At 36.3% G+C, this 27,643-nt stretch overlaps 1 protein-coding gene across 1 annotated transcript; it reads right to left on the reverse strand.

Moving 5' to 3' along the window:
* Positions 1–2: 2 nt before the first annotated feature.
* On the reverse strand, positions 3–23,022 carry LOC124646304 (adenylate cyclase, terminal-differentiation specific-like). The gene is made up of 6 exons (XM_047186425.1): positions 22,918–23,022; positions 4,751–4,865; positions 1,891–2,103; positions 1,316–1,555; positions 867–1,070; positions 3–664 (listed from the first exon to the last, which is right to left on the reverse strand). The coding sequence occupies exons 1-6, from the start codon at positions 22,926–22,928 to the stop codon at positions 512–514; spliced, it is 936 nt and encodes a 311-aa protein (XP_047042381.1). The 5' UTR covers positions 22,929–23,022; the 3' UTR covers positions 3–511.
* Between the last annotated feature and the right edge of the window lie 4,621 nt (positions 23,023–27,643).

Here is a 27,643-nt window from a genome sequence, read left to right on the forward strand (position 1 = left end):
AATTCGAATTTTCATTTTTTTTTATTTCTCTTATCTTGTTTACGCAGAGACTAGCTTACAACTAATTTGTGACTTATTGTACAGAAACATAAATAAGTTTTAATTAAAACTTAACCTTAAATTATACAGTTGTGATGGTACAATAACAATCAAGAGTCGATTGGAGAGTGAGTGAAACGATAGTACCTCACGAGTGTCTACGCCAGTTTGTTCTAACTTAAGTTTATTTCAGTGGCTCTTAACAAGAGTATCACTACAATTTATGAGCCATTAAATGCTTGCAACTTTACAAAAATATTATGACATGAATATTACAGGTGTTTTCGTCATCAATCAAAAAATCGACATAGATTTTTAGGATGACATAAAATCTAAGTATGTATACAAAATCTACTCAACAGAATAGTCAAGAGCCACTGAATAGAAATGGCTAATCCAATAGATTATAAAAAATTGGCAAATTAGATCTGGAGCTTACTGCCAAGGGTTGGCGTCTAATAAGTGAGGTGGTTTAGAAGTCGAAGTCGTAGGGACGTTGGGGGCGCCTCTGGACTAGCGGGATGTTCACCTCCTCGGCAGAGCGGAACACCTGCGGCGCCGGCTGAGCACGTTGTGCCGGCCGCTGCTGCAGTTGCGCCGGAGGCGGTCTCCTGGGCTGCTCCTCCTGACACAATACATTACAGTCAGTTTAGGAAATTCGAAGGCTTGCTTGCCCAAAATGAGTTTTAATCCATACACGAAGCAAAAAAAATATAATCAAGAAACACTCAATCACATCTCATTGAACTGCTTTATAGATATTCATAACAACATGACCAATATCAATTTTACTTTCGAATAAATATCTTGTACTTTAGGCGTATTACCTCTTCTTCCTCTTCCTGTTCGTATCTGTCGTCCCTGTAGACCTCAGCGGGGTAGTACCTGTCGGAGTACTTGAGGGACACGTTGGGCTTCCTCTGGACCTCCTCCTCATTGACCGGCCTGTACAGGTACTCGTTCACGAAGTGGTACTTCGACGACTTCTGGCAGATGTTGTCGTGTGTTGGTGGCATGCAAATCAGGTGGACCTGAAATGGAAAATTTATTGATGTCAATTCGTTTTGTAGAATTTAGTAGGGTACTTTAAGGCAGAGTTTAGAAACACAGTATGATTAATTCTAGACGGTGCTGGTAGCATTTCCAAATTATGCATTTACCGAAATACGAAATAAATCTGATTTTTAAAAAGTCCTTTTTCTTAACTTCAACTAAATTTTTTTTTAAGTCGGCTAAAATATAAGGCTTTTAAGATGTTGCTCTCTTGATAACTTACCTGGTGGAATGAGAATCCGTCGGGGCAGACCCAGGAGTGCTTGACATTATCCTGGCAGTAATGGAAGACCTCGCAGTTGAGTTCCTCGTCGGCGTAGTACCCAGTCTGTTTGTTCACGCAGTTGAACTTGGACTGCTGCAGCAGTTGGGAGAGGCGGTCTGGTTCCTCCTTCTCTTCTTCTTCCAACTCCTCCTCAACGTCCTGGACTGGACGTTGCTGAAGTTTTGCGGGGCGTTGGTCCTGAATTTCAAAGACGGGGTTTTAGTTTTCATCTAATTTGACTATGTTTCGTGTGTTATGTTTAATAGTGGTGGGTAAAAACGATACCAACTTCACACAGACTTCTATAGAATGTTGTCTGCGAAACAAATCGGTGCATACAAAAGTCTGTAGGTATAATGTCTGAGTCAATGATCAGTTCATTAGGGTTTATGCTAAATTTTAAGCTAGTATGCAAAGATGCCAGCATAACAAGCTATTACAATCTGTATATCTAGTTATAGTATAAGGTTAAGGTTCAATTTTGACTGGGAAAATTTACAGATTTGGGTAGTTTGATGTCTGTTCGTAGTTACCTTCCTATGAGGAGCGCGCTGCGGCTGCCTAGGTTCGTCAACATACTGCTGCTGAGTGGGTCTAGGCTGCAGCACGTATTGCTGCTCTTCTTGTTGCTCCTGTTGTCTCTGGTAGCCCGCCAGCTCTGCGAGTGAGGGCGTCGGTCGGAACCCGCTGGGTAACGCGTTGTAGGCTGTGGGCGTGTATGCTCGTGGCCTTAGGTTGCGCGACTCCTGGAAAAGAAGGGGTTATGGTTTTAGTTGTAAGTAAAAAATATCGACTAAGTTATATCATCGCACAAAGGAGATATATATTTCGTGGGAAAGAAAGAGTAAATGAAATCGTTATCACTGCCATTGAATGATTATAATTGTACGGTACGGATTCATAAGTCAGGAATGCCCCTAGACTCAATACTTGGCCCCTTCCTATTCCTATCTAACAAATTATGACACTTACATGTTCCTACATAATAAACATTAAAAACAAAAGCTGTCTAGAGACAATAAATTCACACGTGTACACGCATTAGCAGCTAATTTTTCCGGCCAATTAAACTCGCACATAATTAGTTTTTTATTGCATACCATTGAATAAAAAACTGGAAGTAAGTGAAGCAGCAACGGCAAAATTACATAATTTACGCAATTACCGGTGTATAATTTGTATTAAACAGTTTCAATTGTTGGCGACGCGTGCAAAATTCGTTGCAGACTTACAACAATTGTAATGTTGTTGGTAAAAAAAGGTAATGTGAGGTATATAAGCGTGCAATCGTGCGAGACGACGGCGTGTGCTATCAGGTATTATATCACTGTTACATGTTACCAGATCCGGGAGAGAGGACTTTTACTCGTTAATGAGTTCGACTTAATAATTTAATTGTAGCGGTTGCATTTGAAATTGCTGTTCATTGCTTTGGGCGACGTAATCTGTTATTTATTGATTGGGAGCTAAATTGTTTTGTTACAGAACTAATTATAAGTTTACAAAACGTGTAAGACGTAAGTATTAGAGTGTAGTAAATGTAAATAAACTAGAGTAGGTAGTAAATTAACGTAAGTATGTATATTAGGTATCGTAAATTACGAGATAGGTCCAAGAACAGAACGGAGGTACGGACACAAATTACAATTTATTAAATGTCTGGACTTCGATTGTTTGTTGATAAAAACTTTGATATGTCTGTATGAAATCAGCTTTAAAACAAAGCGCGTGTTTCCTGATATTTGCATGCAATCTGGCTCGTGTGTCTAAACGAATTCAAACGAATACATTATAATAGGATGTTTGCATATTTCTCACGCGATTACGCAAAATAGACAGCGATTAGAATACATCATTAGGCTACCTCATATTCATTTCCGGAACGATAAGGTAGCGATAAAAAATGGATTTAAAAACTTTCTCGCCAAAATCGAGAAAATGGCGTCTTAGGCATACGACGACATTGTTTGGAAAATGTAGAAAAAAAGAAGAAAAAAAAGTAAAGAGCAGCTTTCGACTTTCACTCTCAACGGCCTTGCTATGCGGACGTTGACACTGAACAGCGTTAGAAAAATTGCATCGTGTAACACGGCTATATTGTAACATTCGAATTTCGAATTCGGTCACGACTCGTGGCTTTTGGCGGGAAAACCAATTTGGTTTAGTTTTTGTTAACAGCCGTTTTGCTTTTGTTATTATTATCAAGTTTTATTTTATGAACAGTGCTTTTAAAGGTCGTTTGGAGCATTTTAACACTAAAAGCCTTCTACAATTCAATAAACTCATTAATTTCATTACGATGTTAAAATGCGAACGACGACTTTACGAAATGTTTTTCATTTATTTATTAGCAAAGATAGCCTTCTGTTGTGTTTTAGAAATAATGTTCTCGTGATCTACTTACATAGACCTACTTTTAATGTTTTGTAATTTTAGACGAATAATTACAAAATTATTTTATTATTCATTTAAGATTTAGAAACTATGCAACTCATATGATAAAAATATTAAATTATTAAGCAACACTATTTAAAAAGATTTTATGCACAAATCAATAGATAGTGCACTGAACCACATTGTATATGCAATAATGCAACCGCATGATATCGTCTCATTACCGTCATCCATCACTTTAATGGCGAGTGTCTGAACCATGCAAAAGAAATTGAAATCATTTCGCAACACACAAAAAAAGAGTATCACAACTAGCTTCTGTGCCCAGTTTTACCCGAACTACTTTGGGAACTACCTTCTCCTATGCACCTGGATCAAAAGTAGCCTATACTCTTCCCCGACAAATGGGCTATCCATCACTAACACAATTACCCCACTGCTGGGCACAGACATCCTTTCAGTTATTAAATTAGCAAAGATATGTTCTCAATGTGTACCTCGTGAGTCGTTCATTTAGGTGCATTTAGTCCAATCTCATTTTGATCTAGATAAAGAAAGCGACAGACGCAAGGCTAAGTCGTGACTCCGAAATCCGCAAGTGAGCTGTTAACCGATTGATCGAAAGATATAGCTACCTTCAGCTGTTAATTATATGTTGATAGTGTTGCCGATTCATATCTCAGAATTGGACTGACGGAAGACATTCACTATATAAACGAAAACTATTAAGAAGCTTATTAACAGTTCATGAAAGGCTATAGGTAACAAACACATGTTGTGAAAGCAGACGAAGAATAAAATAAAAGACTAACCCGGATAAAAGTAGCCTATAGCCTTCATCGTCAAAAGGACTATCTTTCTAACACTGAAGGAATTTTTCGTCGGACCTCAAAAACAAAAGACAGCCCCCAAAACGCCCACTCTTCACTCCTGCCTATGGTGCCTTAAGAAGGAATTAATACATCTTATAAATAGAGCTTCGAGATTTTCGATGCTTACCTCTTGATCTAAAGCTAGTTCATCACTGTCGTCAACTCCAGCATCGGGTATGCTGTCATCGTCTTCTGCTGCGAACGCCACGCCGAGCAGTAGCAACGTCAACAAATATCTCCACCTGGAACAATACATTGTGTCTTATGAATAACTGTGGAATGTTATTGTTATTCCTGTCTACGAAAGGTGAGACTATATTGAAGATTTGAAATAACTAGCAGTCAATAATATTGTTGCTAATCACACATGAATACTTTCCAACGGCAGCAACTTTCATTGATTTGCAAGCTCATTCTAGTTGCTTGTGATTCAATTAATGTTCGTACATCGTTAGTTCCTGTATCCATATCACTATTAGCCACAGCGAGCACATGTCGGAAGAGAATTGAATTAAATTTCACTTTCGTTCGACGTTAACTTTATAAATCTCTGAAATAAGTGTAAAGCATGTACGGTAAGATCGGATTTTCGTTACGTAATGGTGGCAATTTCTCCAAAATGGACGCTGCAGTTGCTCAGGCGCAGGGCAGTTATGTAATACGCGATTTAATTCGATGACAGCGGAACTGGTTCGCACACTAAATGGTCAAGCAGGTGTAAGCGACCACAAAGACCTCGATTGGGTATACGCTCCAATTTACGGAAGATTTTAGCGAGTCAGTGACAAGATAATAATCCAACGCGAACGCAATTATGGTACTGACAGAATGCGGTCCTAAGTTGTTCACATTTCTAAGAAATTCCAGCAAAGGTCTACAGCTTGTGATTAAGTAATTTATGTGTGAACTTGGGTTGAGACATGTTGAGTATTTGTAGCATGTGTGATATTTCCTGCGATTAGCAGCAAAAATCGGAAGTTGGCACTTTCTAAAACATTTCTTTAAAACCAAAGATCAATATACATTTTATTTGCTTAACTCAGAAAGTTGTCCAGTATATTAACACATTCACTGCGTTACGGCAAGTATTTGGCCGTATTTGACTCTCAGCCAGTGCGGTAGCTCGTTGTCCTTGTTTTGCGTACTGTGCGGGGGCGATTTATCTAAGTTCCCTTGCGCGTAGGAATGAGATAGTGATATTTTCAATATTGTTGCTTTTAATATAATAATATTGTACACTAACAATATACGGCAAAATAGTTGCCGTAACGCACAGTAAAATAATTATTTTCATTCAGTGCGGTACGGCGAATATCTTGCCGTACCCCCCCAACCCCGCACCACACTGCATGCGTCCGCGCGGCGGTTCAGTGTGCGCTAGTGCTGGCCGTAAGCAAGACGTAACAATATTTTTTGTGAAAAATATTACGCGGTTCTGCTACAATGAGACGTTCACATAAAAAACTGGATTTGAGTAGAGAGAGAGAGGGGAAATCATCATCTTGATGCCAAAGATGTCAAGTGTGAAAATAATTCAGTGGAATAACTACCTACTTACTAAGTTTCATACACGTCCTTTAATAGTTTTTAGTTTTTTTAAAATTTGTCTGTTGGCGTAGTGGTTGTGGGTTAGATTCCCACACAAATCAAACATTCTTTGTCTAGTTGTCTTGGTCTGGGTGTATTTTCTAACTATACTATGCATTATATGTATTTGGGACTAGGTGGCGCTATAGTGTGATTGTGGTAGAATATAAATACATATTTATACATATTATATAATTAGGTTACATAATTATGTTGATTTATATAATAATATAACACTGATAAATATGAATATTTTATCTACAATAAAAAATATTTTTAAACCATCGACTATCATTCCAGAAGTAAACCCCATCCCTAGCATTTTTTCACTTCTACGCTGTACGGCATATATATTGCCGCGAATGAAAGATTTTGAAAAATCTCTGTATCTTTCAAAGTATAACAGAGAACCCGGGGCGACTGCAGCTAGGTGTATACAAGGATATAGTCTATCGATTTGTTGATAAAAACCATTGATATAGGTGGTTTCCACGTCTGTATAGGCTTTGAAAGTCAGGTTCTGGTACGGCAAAATAGAAGCCGTAACGCATATCAGGAAATATAGATACGGGCAGCATTTGTCTCGTATCGCACTAGTAGAAAGTTTAGATTTAACGCTGCCGCAGTGAATGTGTTAAATCTTGTATTGCAACGATATAAAATATCCATGAAAAACATAAACTGATCAAGCAATCTCATCCAGTTCAGGTTAATGTAAGCCGGTCATATTCTACGTTGCATAAGTTGCCCAAAATGAGAGTTTCTGGTCATAGCAGGCCCGGAAAAAGAATCGTTGTTAACCATACAAGGAACGTAAAGTCCGAACCTTTTAGTAGGTCGTCAACATATCGTCAGTTATGGCTTATACTTTAAGTTAAATGTTGCATTACGCTGGCGTAACCTTTGGGTGTGGTTCCTCGCCATTTACTCATGTAATTAATGTGACGAAAGCTGTGCAGTGCTAAAATTTATACTTTTCGTCAATACACTGGTAGGATATAAAGTTATATAACGAAGCTTGTTGTTGTCATATGTTTTAGTGCTATTTCTTTACGAGGTGAGGTATGAATCAATAGTACCTATTTAGGTATATACATACATATATAGACGCATGTAAGCTATTGATTGGTTTATGAAGTAACAAATTATGGTTACAAAGGTTTGACAATTCACTGGAAAATCTTTGAACTTTGAGAGTAGCCCTTTGATCCGCGTATAAAAACTGCAAGCTACTAGGTACTCAAAAGAACATTTCTTAAATAAGTAGTTTCGCACATTTTTTTGAATTACCAAGCCACGTATCACACTAAATGGTCAAGCAGGTGTAAGCGACCACAAAGACCTCGATTGGGTATACGCTCCAATTTACGGAAGATTTTAGCGAGTCAGTGACAAGATAATAATCCAACGCGAACGCAATTATGGTACTGACAGAATGCGGTCCTAAGTTGTTCACATTTCTAAGAAATTCCAGCAAAGGTCTACAGCTTGTGATTAAGTAATTTATGTGTGAACTTGGGTTGAGACATGTTGAGTATTTGTAGCATGTGTGATATTTCCTGCGATTAGCAGCAAAAATCGGAAGTTGGCACTTTCTAAAACATTTCTTTAAAACCAAAGATCAATATACATTTTATTTGCTTAACTCAGAAAGTTGTCCAGTATATTAAATCTTGTATTGCAACGATATAAAATATCCATGAAAAACATAAACTGATCAAGCAATCTCATCCAGTTCAGGTTAATGTAAGCCGGTCATATTCTACGTTGCATAAGTTGCCCAAAATGAGAGTTTCTGGTCATAGCAGGCCCGGAAAAAGAATCGTTGTTAACCATACAAGGAACGTAAAGTCCGAACCTTTTAGTAGGTCGTCAACATATCGTCAGTTATGGCTTATACTTTAAGTTAAATGTTGCATTACGCTGGCGTAACCTTTGGGTGTGGTTCCTCGCCATTTACTCATGTAATTAATGTGACGAAAGCTGTGCAGTGCTAAAATTTATACTTTTCGTCAATACACTGGTAGGATATAAAGTTATATAACGAAGCTTGTTGTTGTCATATGTTTTAGTGCTATTTCTTTACGAGGTGAGGTATGAATCAATAGTACCTATTTAGGTATATACATACATATATAGACGCATGTAAGCTATTGATTGGTTTATGAAGTAACAAATTATGGTTACAAAGGTTTGACAATTCACTGGAAAATCTTTGAACTTTGAGAGTAGCCCTTTGATCCGCGTATAAAAACTGCAAGCTACTAGGTACTCAAAAGAACATTTCTTAAATAAGTAGTTTCGCACATTTTTTTGAATTACCAAGCCACGTATCAATAACGGAAATCATTAATCTAGCAACTAATTGAATGCTGGGCTCAATGATCTTAGATATTCACGTTTTCCCGATAGACCTCCGTAATCGTGTGTAAAACCTGCCAAATAAGGATATGAATAAATCAATGATCCATATCGGTGCGTGTATTTCAATATGTCAGTTCATTATGAAATAACGAGGTAAATTCTTTAGAGTTACCCAGCGTAACTTTTGCGCTTTAGCCGACCCTTAGTTAGGGCCCAAATGTTTTGGAAATCAGATTCAGAGATGAAGAAGATCAGATTGTAGGGACACAAGATTAATATCCACATGTTTATAGTGGCCCCACGTGTCACGTGGTCATATGCCCACGTGTTCCTATCCAATTCCTTCGAAACATGCTATCATGTGTTTCTAATTCGCAACAAATATAATTCACAGCTTGACGTATCAAAATAAAGCAATAAGGATTAAGCTAGCCAATAAGCTGTAACACTACTGACATAATTCTTAATAAACATTTTATTACAATTGCTGTTTGCCAATATTGATCATAAGGAAGCACTTACAGCTGGTACGAACTTTCGCATTTAACAATAAGATCTTGACCTTTTATTCGCAATATTACGTACTTATAACAAATTCTTTTGTTTTATTTTTCTTTAAATGGATAATGGCTATTTGAGCACTGGCCGTTTCCGCGTTTAGCCCACGTAAGAAGGTATTGCACCTATGTTCTTTACTGCTATTGTTTTTGCCACCCTGACAGGTGTAGCAAGGTACATACAGAGGTACTAAAAGACACTGATATCATTTATTAAGGTAAGCTGTCCCTTCTGGTAAATATATAGCTCTGCACTTCAATCTATGAGTTGCTACTGAAACCTAACGACGGCATAGTCAATGGTCAGTTTTGCGTTCCTTTCACAATATTAATTTCAGTCAAAAATAGGAATAAAACAAAATGTAATAATTTCCACATTCAAGCTTTTAATTTTTGCGATTACTAAATGAATTGTTTGCTGAAATATTTTTTACCAATTAGTGTCTTTATATTGCGTAGGATTGATGAAATTTTATGATCTTGCCAAATTGTAGAACAGGAAAATACGCGGTTATGATCAGTTGTCTAGCATGTTATGTCTCTAACGTGATTAAGTAATAATTAAGAGATATATTTTATTGCCTATCAATCTCTATATGTCAAGGGATACAGGTGTCCAATAACCACAAGTTTGGTAACAGTCAAATGTTATTCAAGACATGGCAACAATGAAGGCACGTTCCTAAGTTTTTAACCTCATACAAAAGCCTTAACTTGCTAACATTACGCCGATTGTTAACGTAACAAACCAAATCAGAACTACATATTAAATCTGCCTGTCATCGAATTCGTCAGACCAGCAGACCGTTTCAATTCCGAAAAACTGTTACAGAATAAATAGACCAGAAAAACGTCTTTTGTACCTACGTCAACAACACACAAATGCCAGCTGCTTTCTCCACTAGAACCTTCGATTATTTAACCAACTGGAGCCGTCATAAGCACAAAATATGCGAAAAAGCCTTCTACACACCCCGCGGTAAGCCTAAGCAACAAACAAACAATGATAGCTCACTTATGTAGGTACTTTCGATCGCTTCGTTACGCACGCACACGGAAAAATTGTCAAACACTAGCATGGACTTTACGTACAAACATTGGAGAATGACCAGTAGCAGCAGTAGTTTATCAGGAGAGGTACCGCAGTGGCGTCTCCTGTTGGTTGAATGCTCCAAGAGCAGAACCATCGAATCGTGAAATGGAAGCTTGCGTTGACTCTCGTGGACCATTGGTCGAGTGGTCGCAATAGGTGTTGGTCTAACAATGGTAATGCTTGCCATTTCGTCCGTGACGAGATTTGGCTAATACACCTGTGTGTGCGCAATCTTATGGGTGACTCATTTGGGGAAACTCTTGCCGGTTCTCCTCCATGTAACCAACTCATTCAAAACCTGTACATAGCCACTGCCGTACTTAGTGTGGTACATTATAAATAATGAACTTCGTCTACTTCAATCTGGCGATGTAGTAAGTTTGATGAGTAGGTGAATCATCATCATCATCATCATCAGCCTATCGCAGTCCACTGCTGGACATAGGCCTCTCCAAGTGCACGCCACTGAGATCTATTTGAGTAGGTGAATGAACACAGGCAATCCAGGTTATCTGTTATTTCTCTTTCCTTTGTTCTGCAACATATTCTGCAGGCTTAAGTGATTCTTATTTACTTCTTTCATTCTTTCATCATGAATCTTATTTCATCATGAATTTCAGAATTTCTCTAACGATTTTTACTTATAATAACATCGATCGCTTTGCAGTTTGCCTTTTATCTTGCGTTTTAATCCAGTGACCGAATGTTTCTCAAAAAGGTCTTGTGTCAGAACGTCATTTTAATAGTTATTTGTTATACAAGAGTGCAAAGTTGCTTTTTAACCGCGGGCTCAATTTTGATGACTGAGCAAGCGAAGGATTCTAAAATTGAAACACGAGCGTAGCGAGTGTTTTAATAATTAGAATCCTGAGCGATAGCGAGGGAATCAAAAGAGCACAAGGTGAAAAATCTTTGCACTCGAGTGCAACACGTAACTTTTCATCCCACCTCATCGAGGAAATTTCTAAATGCAAAAAAAAACAAAATGGCGCGCACATATGAGTATCAATTTAAAAAGAAGGACCTATTAAAGTTCATTTATTTGAAAACTCAGCTTAAAAATGAAACGAGGTTAAAAATCTATATAAAAACAATAATAAAAATCACTTAATTAGTTGAATAATTATTTTAAGCAGTATTTTATTTGTTTAATATGTATTTGTTTGAAAAGTCTTATCAAGATTGTCACGATGTGTAATGTTCTAAATTCAAATCACTTTGCCGCTCTAGAGGATAAAAACGGCTTTTGCGCTCAGATATCAAAGGGTAAAACTACTCTTTCCGAGGTGGTGGGATGAAAAATTATTTCCAGTCATATTACAGCCTGTTACTCTATTCGTGATCTCATTCAACATGGTCAAGTCTAATTTACACGATATAATAATGTTGTCACACCACAGTCTAGCTATTGTTATAGTGAACGAACTCGTGAACTAATGTATCACTATCACTCGTATCCGTCCATCGAAGGTCAGAGCTTGGCTAAGCTTTTCTAAAGCGCGGGCGCACGCTTGGATTACATTGTTTTCAGATTTGTTCAGGGCTGTCATGAACTAAATAATAGCATAGTCGGCACTAGGTCCTCCCCTACTAGGTATGATAAGATTATCACCCAACTGTCAATTCTAGTTATAATTTGTAGATTTAACTTTGGCAGTTCTTAAGGGTTAATTTTGGCAGTTCTTAAGTCAAAAGTTCTTCCGGCCCGATGCGATATGGTGGGATGGAAATCGCAATAAAGCGGTAACAATGTGACTGTGTTATTTTGCTATCTATTACATAATACAATGAGTTATATAACGCATTATAGAAAATATTTGCTAAGTCAAAAAAGATTATGCTGATTTATCAGGCTTTTGCCGCATAATCCAAATAAATTATGTTTTTTTACTAGCAAATATTGCTTCGTCATTTTATCATTTCTCTGTTATGTCTGTTATGCATGAAACTTTCAATCCGTGATAAATGTTTTTTTATGTACTTACATACAAGCAAAGACTATAAAAATACTTTAAACTTTATGTGTCGTCATAACTGTAAGCAAAACCAATAGTTTATTTTATAAGAATCGGCTAATATTCTACGCAACTGGCAACCCTATCTTCGGTATAGTTCGGAAGGCTGCGCGCGCGCATATCGTGCCTTCAGTTTCATTGTCAAGTATAACGCAACGCTCCACGGATCCGTTTCGTCACTTTTAATTACATTTCGTGACAATGATCTATTTTTGTATTTTTTACAAATATCTTTCGACCGTTATGCAAATATTTTGCGTTTTTGGAACAATTTTAAGTGGATTGATCACGATTGAGTCATTTAAATTGTTTGGTCTATTTGGAAGTTTGTAATACCATGCCGTGGTATTACCGATTCAAGTTTGTTCTTTTTTAAAACCCATAAGTTTTTTTAACAATTTTTTTTTGATAATGTATTTTTACTAAGAGCTAAATGAGGTAGTATCTGAGAGGATGTACGTATCTACTCAGACGCAGCATCATATCATTGCTTCTAAAAGACGAAGCCTATGGCATTTAAACAGAGTTCTTACCTAAGTGCTATGACCGGTAACCTGGCTATAACAAGATAACCTTACTAGTTATATTACATACCTACTTATTAATTTCTATAGTCTAAGTATGCAAGTTGCTTTAATACCCGAATAACATAATTAGTGCTGAAAATGAACACTAACAAACAAAAATTATGCGATTTTTGCGTTTCGTAACATAAATTCGCAGTTTTATTAATATCTTACGGAAATAAGTGTTACAAAGTTGCAACACAAAGAAGTTTCTTGTTTTTAAGGTGTGTACACACTTGTGTAATGAACGAAACTCGTTTAACTCGTCAACGTGATGTGTAACCGACAGAGTTCAGTAGATATTATGTCAGAGGCTTTTAATTACGATTAATTTGGAACAAATAAACAGTTCATTGCTCTTTAAGAAGTTAACCTTTATTACATAGTTAACATAAGCTTACCTACTTCATTAAGCATGGACACTTAATTTTATAAATTGCTCGCAGCTGTGTAAAATACGTCTAAGAAGGCATTACATTGGCAAAACATATATTGCTGACCTGCTTTATTTACTAACTGGAAGGCTTAGATTAGATAGATACTTAAGTACAACAGAACACATGAACTTTGGAGGTAAACGCTGGTGTTAGATTTCACGATAGCAATTTTAGGTATATGGGGCTATATACCTACTTCAAGCATGTAAATAAATACACTGACGTGACATTTTCGTACACCGATTGTGCAGAAGTCCAGAATTTATTTACTAGAAAAATAAGCACTTAGTGGCTCTGAAGCTGGCTGGATGAAAGCAGCACAGATATTGTGTGACCAAAAAGTTTCATTGACCTTCCTATATTTTAATAAAACTCTTACACGGATAGGATTCTAACTGACAATTTTGCATAGCTATTGTACAAAAGACTGGTAATATATCTTCAATATAGGTACTGCCGCAGAACTTAAAAATAAGCTCCGTCACTCCCCACGATTACGTTGATTAAACAGAAGCGCGTCATTCGCATCGCGTGTTGATATCATATTGTGTACAGATTTCACTTTCTATTGTGTAATAGACTCCTTGGTTAACACTTATTTGCTGACAGAAGAAATGCTGGCAGTTTACACGGAAATGAGATTAGAGACGTGCGTGATCTAGAGTAGGACAAGCCTAGAGAATTCAATAAATCATATCGACATGTTTCTTTGATTATGATATAAGGTCTAGGAAAAGAGACACACATCGTGCTGGTTCCACTTTTGAAAGCGTTGTGTTTTTCTTACAGGGCTATCCAAAAAGTAAATACTTCATCGATTGTGAATTACAAATTCATAATAGAATGGTTCGGAAATAAACAGCTATTTATAGATATTTAATATTCATATATCAAACAAATATTTTGCTCATTTAAATTCTAACGAAGCTATCAAAATATATCATTAATATGCATGTATATCACATTAAGTTTGTTAAACGGAAGGAAAGTAGTTTGACAACACTAATTTCTTTATGCAAATTAAAGTGCATAATTTCAACGAAAATAAACCACATCAACCACACTACATTCGCAAAAAAAACTATTGAAATTGATACTTTTGACATGTCATGTTACATACTAATAACAATTTATAACCATTTACCAACTGGCTGATGTTATAACAGATGTTAATTTTAAATACCAAATATCACCAATATTTTATGACTCTCTGTGATCTATATAAAGTAGTGAGTAATAAAAATATGATTAAAAACAAATCAATTTACTGGTTCGTCACTACCACCAGTGTGACCCCAGCCTAAGAACGTCGTGTAAAACTATGTAAGAAGATTCTAATGTGATTATGTGAATTAGTTGTCATTACATCTAGATTCTTTATGTGTTCCGGTAGCTGGACTCAAGTAGTATTATCTAATTTAATTAAGTATTCGCAGTTATATGCGAAACTGCGAATTTTGTGCAGTCGTTATTCGGATACGGGACTGTTACGTCAGAAATATCTTCGTTTTCTTGCGAAATTAGTCCGATACACATTTAGCTTTACATTTAGGAACTAAAGAAGATGATATTAAAGAAGTTAAACTTATAAAGAAAAAGATGTAAGAAGCAGCCTCTAAGATCTACGAACTAAAATTATAGGGGTAAACCTACATAATATATGTACCTAGGTACCTGCAGTAACTGTCATAATGGCAACTATTAAATCCGTGAACCAATTAGCAAATTATGCAACAAACTCAGATCTAAATCTCGTGTCTCAGAGGTCAATTAATCAAATTAATCTCGACGCATGCGACACGATAGAATATAAACACGACATACTTACATTGGTACCGCTACAGATGTACGCAACATATGTGCGCAAGATCAACGACTCGTGTGATCTATTTACTACGAGTTGAATGCGCGGGCGCACCTATGAGTGGACTGGTCACTGCACGTGTGGTTTGGGGTATTAAGGTTGTCAGTCAGTTTAAATGCGTCTATATAGTCAATGGGTTTCGAGATGTTGTTAAAGGGACACCTCTTTTCATATTTGTGAATAACTCACTGGTCAAAAGGATTGAATGGACCAAGAATATCCTAGTCATGTTGCCCTAATTTAAAACGACTTTCAGTCTGAGCACAGAAAAAATATGTGTACGTTTTGAAAAAGAGTCTGGAGTAAAATCTGAAGTGAAGATGAAATATGGAAAGGGACATTATTTGTGCTGCATTGATTCTCAACTTCCGAAGTTTAGAGTAAGAACTATAGGGCAAAGATACTCACAGTGGCAACCTATATCTTGAAGAATGAGGCATGAGAAAAGCTGCGAAACACAGCGGCGATAAGATTGACAGCCCTAACCTATGTTAACATTTACTTTGTTGATGTAGGCATAATATTAACATAATTGCCGCCTATTGCACGTGTTACAAGCGTGAGATTTAAGTGGGGGCTAATTATTTTGCATACCACTACGTACTTAGTTATTGCTACAGTTTGATGTAGACTAATTCTTGAGCAGTGTTACCTAAGAAAGTTTATAAGCATTTAACGACATAAGAACGTCGAAGCAGATGATTAATACGTTAATTACCAAACCACTACAAACCTACTGAATTTCTTCCAAAATCCTGAACTCTGTATTACTAAGTCTTGGGTATAAACAGTTTTGAAGTCATGAATCAACATTAAATGCAGTAACAGGAATGCAGTCTCCTCTGCAGTGATCTGAAGTGGCCTGAGGTGACGTAACACCAGATTGGCTCAGGAAAACTCGCTGGCACATTAGCATTTCACCGGCTGCCCTCAATATCGTACGATTTATGGAATTTCTCAATATCCATCTATAACATGCGTGCGATTTAATCACCTTACCTTTAGCTAAAGACACTGCAAGGTAACAATTCGATGATGTAAATAAAACAGTAGAAGAAAACGCCGACAATTATAATAAAGCTTGGTAAGGTGCTTACGAAATGTTGCAAAACTAATATTTTCTCTATAATGATCCTCAATAACTGTTTTTCCGGTACAACGCACAATAATGGTTACATTAATGCCATTTTGAAATAAAAACAAATGCACTCATCAATGAAAGGGGTTTTTGTAACAACTTTCAAAATAACTGCTACTTACAGTCAAGAGTCTACGTTGACATTTGTAAGGCTCATCAGCTTTGATTGTTGTTCGATTCCATAATCTGGTCAACATTTACCTAACACCTGTTCTCGTAAAAAGCCCTGTCATCACACCAGCCCATGTTCACCATCATAGTGACATTCCCATTGCATAGTACCATATAACGCAACACTTGCATAATGAGCAATCAATCTGCTTCATAGGCAATTAATTGAATAGTCACAATCGTATCGTGAACATTACGACAGATGACATAGATGAAGATCTAGTTGAACCTGTTCAGTGACATGTGTGTCAGTGTCGTCACGAGTGTGCTGATGACCAGTGCCAGGGTTAACATGCATTGCTATATGTTAGTACAATACAGACGCATGATAGCTGTGCAGTTACAGCCTAACAGAATTTTGAAAGCCAGTTACAATGGGATTGAACTACATATTATCCTAAAAGTACCAAGTTATAAGAAACATCTTGAGAGTTCAAAAACCGTCTTTACATGATTAGATTTAAGCCTATGGCATACCAACTAATGTACCTAATTGTGTAGCTTCTGTTGGCAATCCAAGAAATAAATAAAATCCTGGACTACATTAAGAGCTAAAAACTCTGATTAACTAACGAACAAGTATCTGGCAGCCCAGGCATATAGGTATTTGCCTGATCAAGCTACACATTAAAAAAACAATTTCACACATGGAGTAGTTACACGCTTTGTTACATTAACTACGCGTGCCGGTCTGCAGCAAATAACGGTGTCAATTGGCAACTTTTTCCCATAGTTCTATTCAATAATAGGCTTTAATTGTTTGTCAGTTTATCAGCGACATCTACTAATAATGTTCCTAGTTGCCTCATCAGAATTCAAACATATCTTGTGGATGCCTGAGAGCTCTTCAACTGTCTGTAAGAACCAAGAATGTTGTGCTACCTGTCTAGATCGTCCTTAGATTAATGAGAAACTTCAAGGCAGCTCATTTGAATGTTTTCTCATTATAATTACGACTTCGGCTCGCGTGTCGCCGCTTCAAGAATCCGTTTCCTCGATTTTGGATGGTTTTATTATTTTCGGAACGAACTTCCGAACGGTTTCCCGCCTATTCATTTGCTAGTTTCTCATCCTATTTCCTTCTCATTATCTTTTAATTGAAGGTTAATTTTAAGTATAGAAAGCATGTAAACAAACGTGACGGTTACATCCTGCCTAGTACTAAAGAGGAAAATTGGAAAATCTCGCGAAAACACTGATTTAATATTATTTTAAGTTAATGATAATACTTAGTTTTACGACAACTCCGACATCGCCATTTATTGCTGTAAGTTTAATGAATTATTATCCAGACGTTTTAATATTACGTTAGAAGTAAACGATTAGGGATTGCACGCAAGTGCACGCACGTTAGGAAGTCTACAATAATTACAAATTACACCACTATCAGAGTGTACGATAATCGTTATAAAAATGAAAGTTATGCGTATATTTCAATGGCAGAGGATAAATCAAAGTGTATAATTTGTACCTAAATGAAACAATGCTTATTTGCACTGGTAGGTCTAAGTAAAGTTTAGTATTGGGCCAAAGCATTTGAATTACTGGACAAGACGGTTTGATGCATAAATGAATGTGAGAAACACTCCTGTCTTTAGACTCAGCAGTATGAATAGCCTGAACTCTCGTTTTAGGCTAGTATTACCAAATATGTATGAACAATATCAATTATATGGATGATTCTTTAAAGATAACATTTACAGTGATTCCCCAAGGAACAATGTTGGGACCACATTTTGACAATAGAAGTTCTGCACTTATTTGAGTATGTTTAGTAGCATTTTACACATAATTAATATTTATAGAACACCGGCGTAAACTCCATGACTGTAATTTTCAAGCAGATAAAACAAAATTACATAATTTAACACCAAACCATGCTGACACAGAAACCATCTTCCTAATTACCACCAACGTTCAAAATTACGTGTTTATTTAATAAAATATGTAATACGTGTACTAAGTATACATATTTCACGTAATACAAACTTAATACAATGTTCATGGGCCGTATAAAATGGAGTCGCGTCTCGCGTCACCGTCGCGTCGCCCGCGCCAGTGAGACAACGTTACGCAACGAGCCGTTCTGTGTGAAAATGAAAACCATTGGGATTTACAACACTGAGAGTAGCCAGACCAGTCTAGATGCTGCCGATAAAAATTAACTCAGTAAGCTAGACTGAGGAGTTCCGTAAATGAATGATGGCGCTGAGAATTGACCTCATGGCTTTGTTTATTTGATTATCAAGGAATAGTTTGATGTAAAATTGATTAAGGAAGATTTCTGACAAAACAAAAGTTGAAATATCTACTTCGTTTGAAAACTGCTGATTATAAGTAATCACACAGTTTAAGAAATTAATAGGTACTACTTAATGCTGGCTTGGAGAGGCCTATGTCCAGCAGTGCACTGCGATAGGCTGATGATGATGATGATGATGAATGATGGCTTCTAAACCCCATAATTAAATGCATAACCGCAACATTCAAGAGATAAACATCACCTCTTTAAACCTAAACTTATTTGCATCTACAAAAGCTATTCAATTAACCACAAATGGTCCGCATCGGATCGATTTCATCAGCTTATCGATACGAGCAGCATCTCGATTCAAGTTGTGTAACATCACTTAATCGTTTATCTTTAGAGGAACTACGCACAATATCCTCACGACATCTCATTGTCGATGGCAAAGTAAATCAAATGGTCTTTGGTATAAACGACCGTGGAATTGGTCAATAAGGTAAGCATGAAGGTATGTCTAACTGGTGATCAACCATGTTGCGCTTCTTGCTAAATAGACAGATTTATTGGTGTTGGATAACTTTAGTATCTGTACCTATCTATGTAATTACTGAACGGGTCAACCGTTAATGGGTTCTTTTACGATCTATCTTACTTTTCGTTTCGCCGAGACTACGGTGTTCTGAGAAAAGCAAGTTAAACCGGCTGTCTCGGCTGTCTTCATTGAGGAAATATTAAGCCAGTCATTGTGGGAGGCAGGAAGGAAACTCAAGCAAAATGGATTCAGCTGAATCTACATATTAAGATTAGATTCCTACCATACCCGTCTTGCGTGAAAAACGACTTTTCCGGTTTTTCCTAAATGATTGATTAAGAAAAAGTCTCGCAATCAAAGCTCCCATTTGAACTTTGTAACTGATTCATTTGCTAGAAGTAACAAAGTGGTTACAAATTGTTTTATTCCGACGAGCCATTAAGATGAGATTATAACTAAACGTATGCAAACTACTTGCAGACAATGGTTGAACGTGGCCCACATACTTGAGGTGGTTAAGGGCCGTGCTCATGATATGAATACGTTAAACTTTTCTATTACAAAACTTTAAACATGGTTAACGAAAATTACTGGTTCTTCTGAGCGTAAAATGAACTACTAATCTTTAATTGCAAATCAAACTATCGAGAATGTTGTCGCCCCATATCCCGCTCTAATAAAATTGAATAACCTAAGACTATCCTGGATCTTGATGACAATCTTAGCACTCAAATAAGTTGTTACACACAAGTGGAAAACCTTCTAAGTTCGGCACTATGAACTTGATCAACATTCCAGCAGATTATACGATAGACCATCTTTATGCTTCACGTCCTTTGCACGAAAACACTAAACCACTCAAAGCACTGCATTCCTGATTAGGCAATGAGATAGAGCCAAAAATAGGGCTCCTAGTTTTAGTTAGAACATAATCCGTCTTACCACAAAAACTTTTAAACGTCAGTTTAACAAGGTCCATTTTGCAGCCACACTTTTTTTAGACACGTGTTTGACACATGTTTAAGTTTTTGTAGTAGGACCAAATATGTTTTCTCTTCATCCCCATTTTTCATACTTAGAAAATGGGTTGAGGAGGTAAGTTAGAAAATTCTAAGCAGATGAAACTTTTGCAATCCACTGTAAAGATTGCACCGAATTACCGCTTGTTCAGTGAGCAACCTCCTTCACAAAGCGCGGTTCAGAATACGAAACACATGCAAAGCTGAACTTGTTAGCTTACGAGGGGTTACGCAAACGCTTTCTTCATTGAAAACATTACATAGACAAGCTATTGACTTGTAAATACAAATTGCGCTCTGAACTATTTCTGCGTAGTTTTTGTTCTGAGTTACAAATTGGATACGATTATGCGACTGTTTGAACTTTAGTGTCAAAAGGTTTGTTTGTGATGTCAGAAACTTTGTTAGGTAGGCAATTAATACTAATAGTTACTTCTGTGTCGCTTAAAATATAGGTAAATAAATATATGGCTCTATAGTATTGGAGATTGATTTTGTATAATATTCTGTAATTAGGCATGTTTCTGCCTTCATATTAAAATATTAGTTACGGCAATTAGGCTTCAAATTAATTGGAAAATGCAATTAGTTAGCCACGACTAACTTGACGCGACTCATTAAACAAGTTATGGTCCAATTATGTTATATTTTAGTCATACAAGTTGTAAAACAAATCCTTTATTGATTAATTAAAACTTATAAAACACTAATTGAGCATTAGATATCATCTTTGCTTCACGATCTCAATAAATCAAGGTTTTTGAAGCACCTGGCTTGTTAAAAATATCGCAAGTTTAAACATTTAATTATTCATAGATTTTTTGTTTACAAACTCCTTAGTAAATTGCATTTAGAAAAACATTACAAATGTCACCGTATCTATGACTTTTCGTAACATTTTCCCGCTAATTTGCTTATTTTGCTATGCTATGCACATTGCGAAAAATAAATAAAAAATCTTTGATGCAATTGTGTTACAAGATAATTTAAATATTTAATAATAATTAAATAGATCTTTCACAGAACTTGATCTTGCGATCAATGGCTGACCTACAAAGTTTATTGAAAACATAATAAGATGTATTAGCAACGGTCAACTATTCAAATATAGTATCGTCAGATTATTGCTACACTACTTGTTTTGGTGACCTTGCTCTAATAACAGTTTTCATATTATGTAAAAATATTTTCTTGGTTTAAAAACCGCAAAGAATATCTAATTATATAGGTAGTTTATCCAATAACAGTAATTATTTAAATCCTTGAAGAATCCTGTGGAAGTAAAGTGGACGGCCACAAGACCACAGACAAAGTCACGGAGGCTCGTGACAGCTCTTGCATAACATAAATAAAGCGAGATAAGTAGGTATCGCGGTTCCTCTGCAAAAATGCATTCTAAACATTTGAATGGCAATTCCAAATTATCCATAAAGTATCCAAATCTGATATCGCCCATAATTTTGCAATAAAATGTCGGCTTTGATAAAATGTTGCCAAGTCATTTTATATCTGATCCCTTTTCTCCAATTTGCATTTCGGGCAGGTTCTTTTATTTTTCTTTTGATAAAAAGGTTTAGCTTGTATGCTTGCAACACAATGCATAAGATATAAGTCTCAAATCTTTTTTTTGTGCCTGGACAGGGGTCAATGATTTATAAGCCCTAAAATACAGCTAAATGTATTTTGTATGTTCATGTGAATTTTTATTTGGTTCTTATTGCTCGTATCGGTGTCATTTTTACCTTAGGTAGAAATTTAATTTATTTGATCTTATTCATATATTTCTTCGATTCACGAAAGTGACAAGCTAAACTAATGGTATTATTATTTTTGGTTTTGTTTTCATGTGCTAATTAATTCCGTTGGATGATCTTTTCTCGAACCGGTAAACATAGAGTGTATTTACATAACATAATATACCTACCTATTATGTGAGACATAATACCTATAATTTAGATTAATTCATTCACCTTTGAACGAAAGGATAACATAGAAATAATTAGAAAGTGCATTATAAAAAATGCTAGCGTTGTGGACAGTGGCGCAACGTTCGAGAGACTACCGTCAAGCAAGAGTAGTTAGACTTGATGGAGTTAGCTACATTAATGATTTTACTTTCAGCAAATCGAATAAAAGATATCACAATCATAAAATCCGCAATCATGTTGTGTTACAAACAACAAATATTTTGTAATTTTATAGTAGAGACAATTAAACTCATTTAGTATTTGTAACAAACATTGCCCATTCAATATTTTGTTTCAATTTGAAAGCAATCTCAGTTATCCACTGTCTGCGTACCTACGCAATAATTACAAGTCACTGTGTTGTATCACGAGACAGTAATAATGGTTTATAGAAATTACGCTAACCATGTAGGTTCGAGTGGGTACAAAACATTCAGCTCAGCACTTACTGCCAATGAGACTAGAAAGCGGGCGATTTCTCGTGATTACATAGAAATTAGGTATGTCACATGATGATTTGTTGATAGACACATTGTTTGTTTGTAATAGCTTAACTAAGACGTACTAAAGCTGTTTATGGGTTTGATTTTCTTGGTAGCTTATAACAATATTAACTTAAGTTTTGATTTATTATTTCCAATGCGGTTAGGTAATGTCAACAAGCTTTTCCTCACTCTATGGGTAATTTTGTGTTCCGCATCTATAAAATATTTTTAAATAATAAAAAAATATTTACCTCATTTCCATTGTAAATCACTTATAAAAATTATATCCGCAATAATTTGCAACACTAAAATGACTACACGTCAAAAAGGGCGCGAAACGGACGAAACGCAACAATGGCGGGACGGGACTCGCGAGACTGTTCGACCGCTGTGCTTTCTCCGCGCTTTATAACTTGCAGCCGCTGGCAAGCACGGGGGGCCGAAGAAATGAAACTGTTTGGCAATTGTACGCGAAACTAACAAATTCTGTAAAATACAAATTTATTTCGCGTAGAAATATTTCGGTTATAATTGCGATTTGTTTCGGAAGCGTTGTTTATGACGTGACGTGACTTGACGGTACGCGACGCTAATCGTTTGATTTATTTAGCTACTGCTTTTCTAAACAAAGAATATTGTGCGTAGTTATCGTGATTCATTCATAAATTATGATTACTATTTCTAGTAGTAATAGAGTAGTTCGAATCAAAATTATTTTTGGTAAGTATGATAAAATTGATATCAAAATTCATTGCTGCCTGCAATCACATATCTCCTGTCCATTAGCAAGATGAGGCTGGGGAAGTGTTAAGCGAAAACTGCTCATGGGAAGATACGCCTGATCCGTTACCTGTGATGCATTTTTCTCCAACGTTGTCTAGTGATTAACAACTTACTTACCTACCCCTATTAGATTATAGACTATGAAGTAACTGTTTGAGGACTGGCTGAAAAATTACCCCTAGACTCCTAGTCGACATCACGAGGAAAATTGTATAGCTACCATGCTTCCATTGCTCCTAACATTAGGTAAATAGGCACTGTCCTAATAGCCCCATAGTTCTTAAATTGCCCACTTAAACTGCAGGTTATTATCCAACAAACTTGTAGCTGGCACGTGTTTATTACATGAAGCAGTTTTTAACCCTCGCTGTCTCTAAAGAAAGGAATCGTAATTCGTGGCACAATTTTACTTATGTACTTACATGTACACATATTACGTCAGTTTTATCGCATAATGGTTCCGAAAGAGGTTTCGTTTTTTCCGTGCATAGCATAAATCACTCGGGTTCGTTTGAGTTCAGATGTCGCCGGCACGGTGACCGGTTTCAGATACTTTTGATTTTACGAATCATTTAATGGTCGACTGGTCAGATTATGCACTAAAAACCATAAAATCTGTCGGTCCGCAAATAAACCGGAATAAGTTAAGTGACCGAGGCAACCTTTGGTTTTCGACGAAGCAAATGATACGTTTTATAAAGTGTAATATTTTCATGCACTCATCGTGGAAATGAAAATAATAAAAATAACGAGTAGAGATGCCCTGATGCTTATTTATATGTAAGCTACGTAGGTACCTATTTGTGCGAAGCTTGCTTTGGCTTATCTAAGTAATTATCACATAGAGGTTTTCCCCAAGGACCTATGATTGGACCTTTACATATTTTTTTGATATTCTTGTTCTATTCATACTTACTCGACAGCATTAAAGTGCTTGAGGCAGTTTTCTTTTATTTAAATTACAAATAACAACTATATTCATTAATTATACGTGTATAATTTGCCTTATACAATGTTATATATTATCTGCAGCTAAAAATCGTTGCTTATAATGTTTTACACCTGTTATGAAAGCACAAGTGGTATCAGAGTCAACATTGTAGCTTATTTACGTATCGTAAGGTGACTCCGCGAATTAGATTTGTAGTTTATCGCTTCGGTTAGATAATAATATCTGTATGTGTACCAGCTAGCCATACTGAGTTGCTTCTATACTAGTTCATACTTAAAATAAATGTAACTTACTGACCGATTTTTGTGATATTTTGGAATTGATTAGAACCGGAAGTTGAAATCACGTAGACGAAATCATATTTGTACCTACTTACCTAATTTAAATATTAAAAAGAATGAGGAAAATAACTCATTATTTATCTTCAATAATATTGTAGAAATTAAGCATAGCTGTGACGATTTCATAGCTGATTAAAGTGGAAGTCCGGGTTGTTTCGTCAGGGAAGGCGTAGTAGTTCCTTGAAGAAGCGGATGAAACCAAGGACAACCATTACAGCACATTTTATTTTATAGCTATTTAATTGGACGTCTATTCTTATATAGGCAGAGCGTAAGATTGTGACAGTGCGTCTCTCCTCGGATAAAAAAATAATCAAGAAAGAGTTGCAATAGCCGACTACTTGCAATTCTCAATGAAGAAATAGATTTAAACTGTTTTGTACCCGCTCTCTCTTCTCAGTTCAATTTTATTAAATAAATATTCTATTAAATGTGCTTTCTAATCGATCTACATAGAAAACTGACCGAAAATTATACTTGCATTTCTTTTTAACAAAAGTGAAAATCATTTTTGGAGTCACAGTTGCGTATCGTCAGAATTTGTAATTATTTACTCTCAATATTAAATCGTATCGCAACGCAATCGTATCGTAGATGGGTGGACAAAAAGTTTTAATTAAAAGATTTCAGCGTTAGGTTCCATGATGTTGTGGCGAGGTCGTTCAAAGTGGAATTCGTGGGTGACATGACAAGAGGCTGAGCCTATACATTGGACATGGACCCAAATTCTATTTGCAGTCCCTTCAAATATGCGATGTTCACTCACTGTTTACGCTTGGTAGAAATCCCCGAGATATTTTTTGAGAAAAATGACATCTAAACAATGCGTAACTTTCCTACTTATTTTATGTAAGTGCACATTAAATATGAACAATAAGCAGCTTCTTCTAATGTGTTCATTTATAGCTTCACGCTTTTGTGCATGATGACGAATTCGTTTCTACGTGGGCCCGTGGGCCAAGTCTAATTTAATTATGTTACATCATAACATAACCCGTGTTATCTTGGTAAACGACTATCTTACCTATGTGGGAGACTGGGCATGTAGGTGGTTGCCCACTAGAACAACAAATTCAAAGTATAAATATGAGCCCTACCATTTGCCATTTGACGAGGTCATTAGGTGCCAAATGAGTTCTTCCAAAAAGACCACGAACCTAGATTTTAACGGGATGTCTATTATATACGCTTGTCATAGAAGTGCATACACGGATTTAAGCTAAATCTTCTTTTCAGTCCCAATAGATAACACAAGTAAAATACTGTCTGAATATCCGTAGAGCAGCTGTAGCTCCATCATTAAATGCCTCAAAATGCATACCCGCCCCTATGACCCCACTGCAAATTCTTGGGGCTACCTAGCGGTTAGATTCGATTCTCGGAACTGTTGTTACGTTCACAAAAATGATATTTCGTCGATGGGCGAGCCGATTAAATTGAATCTAGATTTCTAGTTTTAACCTTGAAATACTTAATTGCATTGTAGGACGCTCACGTTATCAGGCTGCCTTTATTTATAACATTTGCTGTCCCAACGCTGGACAAAAGACTTTGAACTTTCGTAATCATCAGTATTGTATCGGAGTGTGAGTATCATGATCATTTCAAGTGAATGGAGAAGGACCTTGCCCAAAGAAATGATTAAAAAGTTTAGTCATTGTTCTATTTTTGCGTGGGTAGGCCCAAGACGGGTTGCAATCATACTGTAGTCATTATGCATTCATTCTGATGTGATAATGAGGGCTTTGTTTGTTTTTTGTCTGTGACTTACAGTGAAACGGTTTATGCCGTTTATACGTTCAACGTTGGCTGTTTGACATAGTGAGTGGAGATCGTTTTAAGATTATGAAGCCCATTATGAATAATGTCACCGGAGCAGATGGAGTCATCAGATAAGTAGTCTACTGTAAATATGTTAGTCATTTAAATGCACAAGAAGTACGCATCTAATTTAACCCTTGGGCAACCTGTTGGTTTAAATACCTACCCAATTCAGAGATGACACATGGATGGATGGATGGATGGTTAACGAAAGAAGGTGATTGATGGTTAAATTCTATATTATTTAAGGCGGACTTAAAATTTCGCAACTCCTCTGTTTTAGTAAGGAATGGTCAGACAAAAACTGTGACCTACACCTGAAAATCTACAAACGGAAATCAATTAGTAGACAAATTATTTCCTATTTATCAAATAAGGAAGTGGTGCCGCTAAATACTATAGAAATAAAATAAATAACAAAACGATAAACCAAGCTGTTTGCATGAAACGCATTTTCGTGAGAGCACTCACGACTTTAAGTGTAGTCATAGATAAATTCTAATAAAGAAAAAAATATACATCTGATTGGTTGTAACATGCTGTCTAGACGCGTTTGCCTTCAAAGGTCGCTTTGACTCATTCTTATGATTAAGAATAACTTCTTTGCGTTTCCATTTCCATAGACCTTGTCAAATCTACTTGATCGAACCTAGCTACTTAGGTATCCTACTACTTATACAAAACAAAGAAAGTACCTTTTGCACGATTGGAATAAGGAAGGGATTATTTTGATTGAATATGTACACTCCGTACACCCATTAGTTCTTACTGGCCATGTTCATTACCAACTACCCGTACGATCTAGGCACCGAACCGTTTGTGCTGCTCCTGCGCAACGCCTTACGGATTTCCGTTAGCATTATCACGTTTCGTGCATCTCTCTCAACAAATATGAAGGGGTTCTACATGGATTCTACAAGCAAAGGCATTGCCTTAATAAGAAGATCATGCAGTCAAGCATGTTTATTTTACAGCGGCAGTAGACCATTGAGCTTGATGAACAACATCATTCGAATTGCATAAAACATAAACTTGCTATGTAAAAGTAACATTACAAAATTCCTTTCAAAACACCATCAG

This window comes from Helicoverpa zea, chromosome 3 (assembly GCF_022581195.2).
Source record: "Helicoverpa zea isolate HzStark_Cry1AcR chromosome 3, ilHelZeax1.1, whole genome shotgun sequence".
Classification (NCBI taxonomy): Eukaryota; Metazoa; Arthropoda; class Insecta; order Lepidoptera; family Noctuidae; genus Helicoverpa; species Helicoverpa zea.

Bases quoted from the DNA above. Each gene is read 5' to 3' on its own strand.
- LOC124646304 (XM_047186425.1), bottom strand. The intron at 1,556-1,890 runs GTAACTACGAAC...TTTGAAATTCAG, and splicing joins AGCGCGCTCCTCATAGGAAG to GACCAACGCCCCGCAAAACT. The intron at 665-866 runs GTAATACGCCTA...GTATTGTGTCAG, and splicing joins AACAGGAAGAGGAAGAAGAG to GAGGAGCAGCCCAGGAGACC.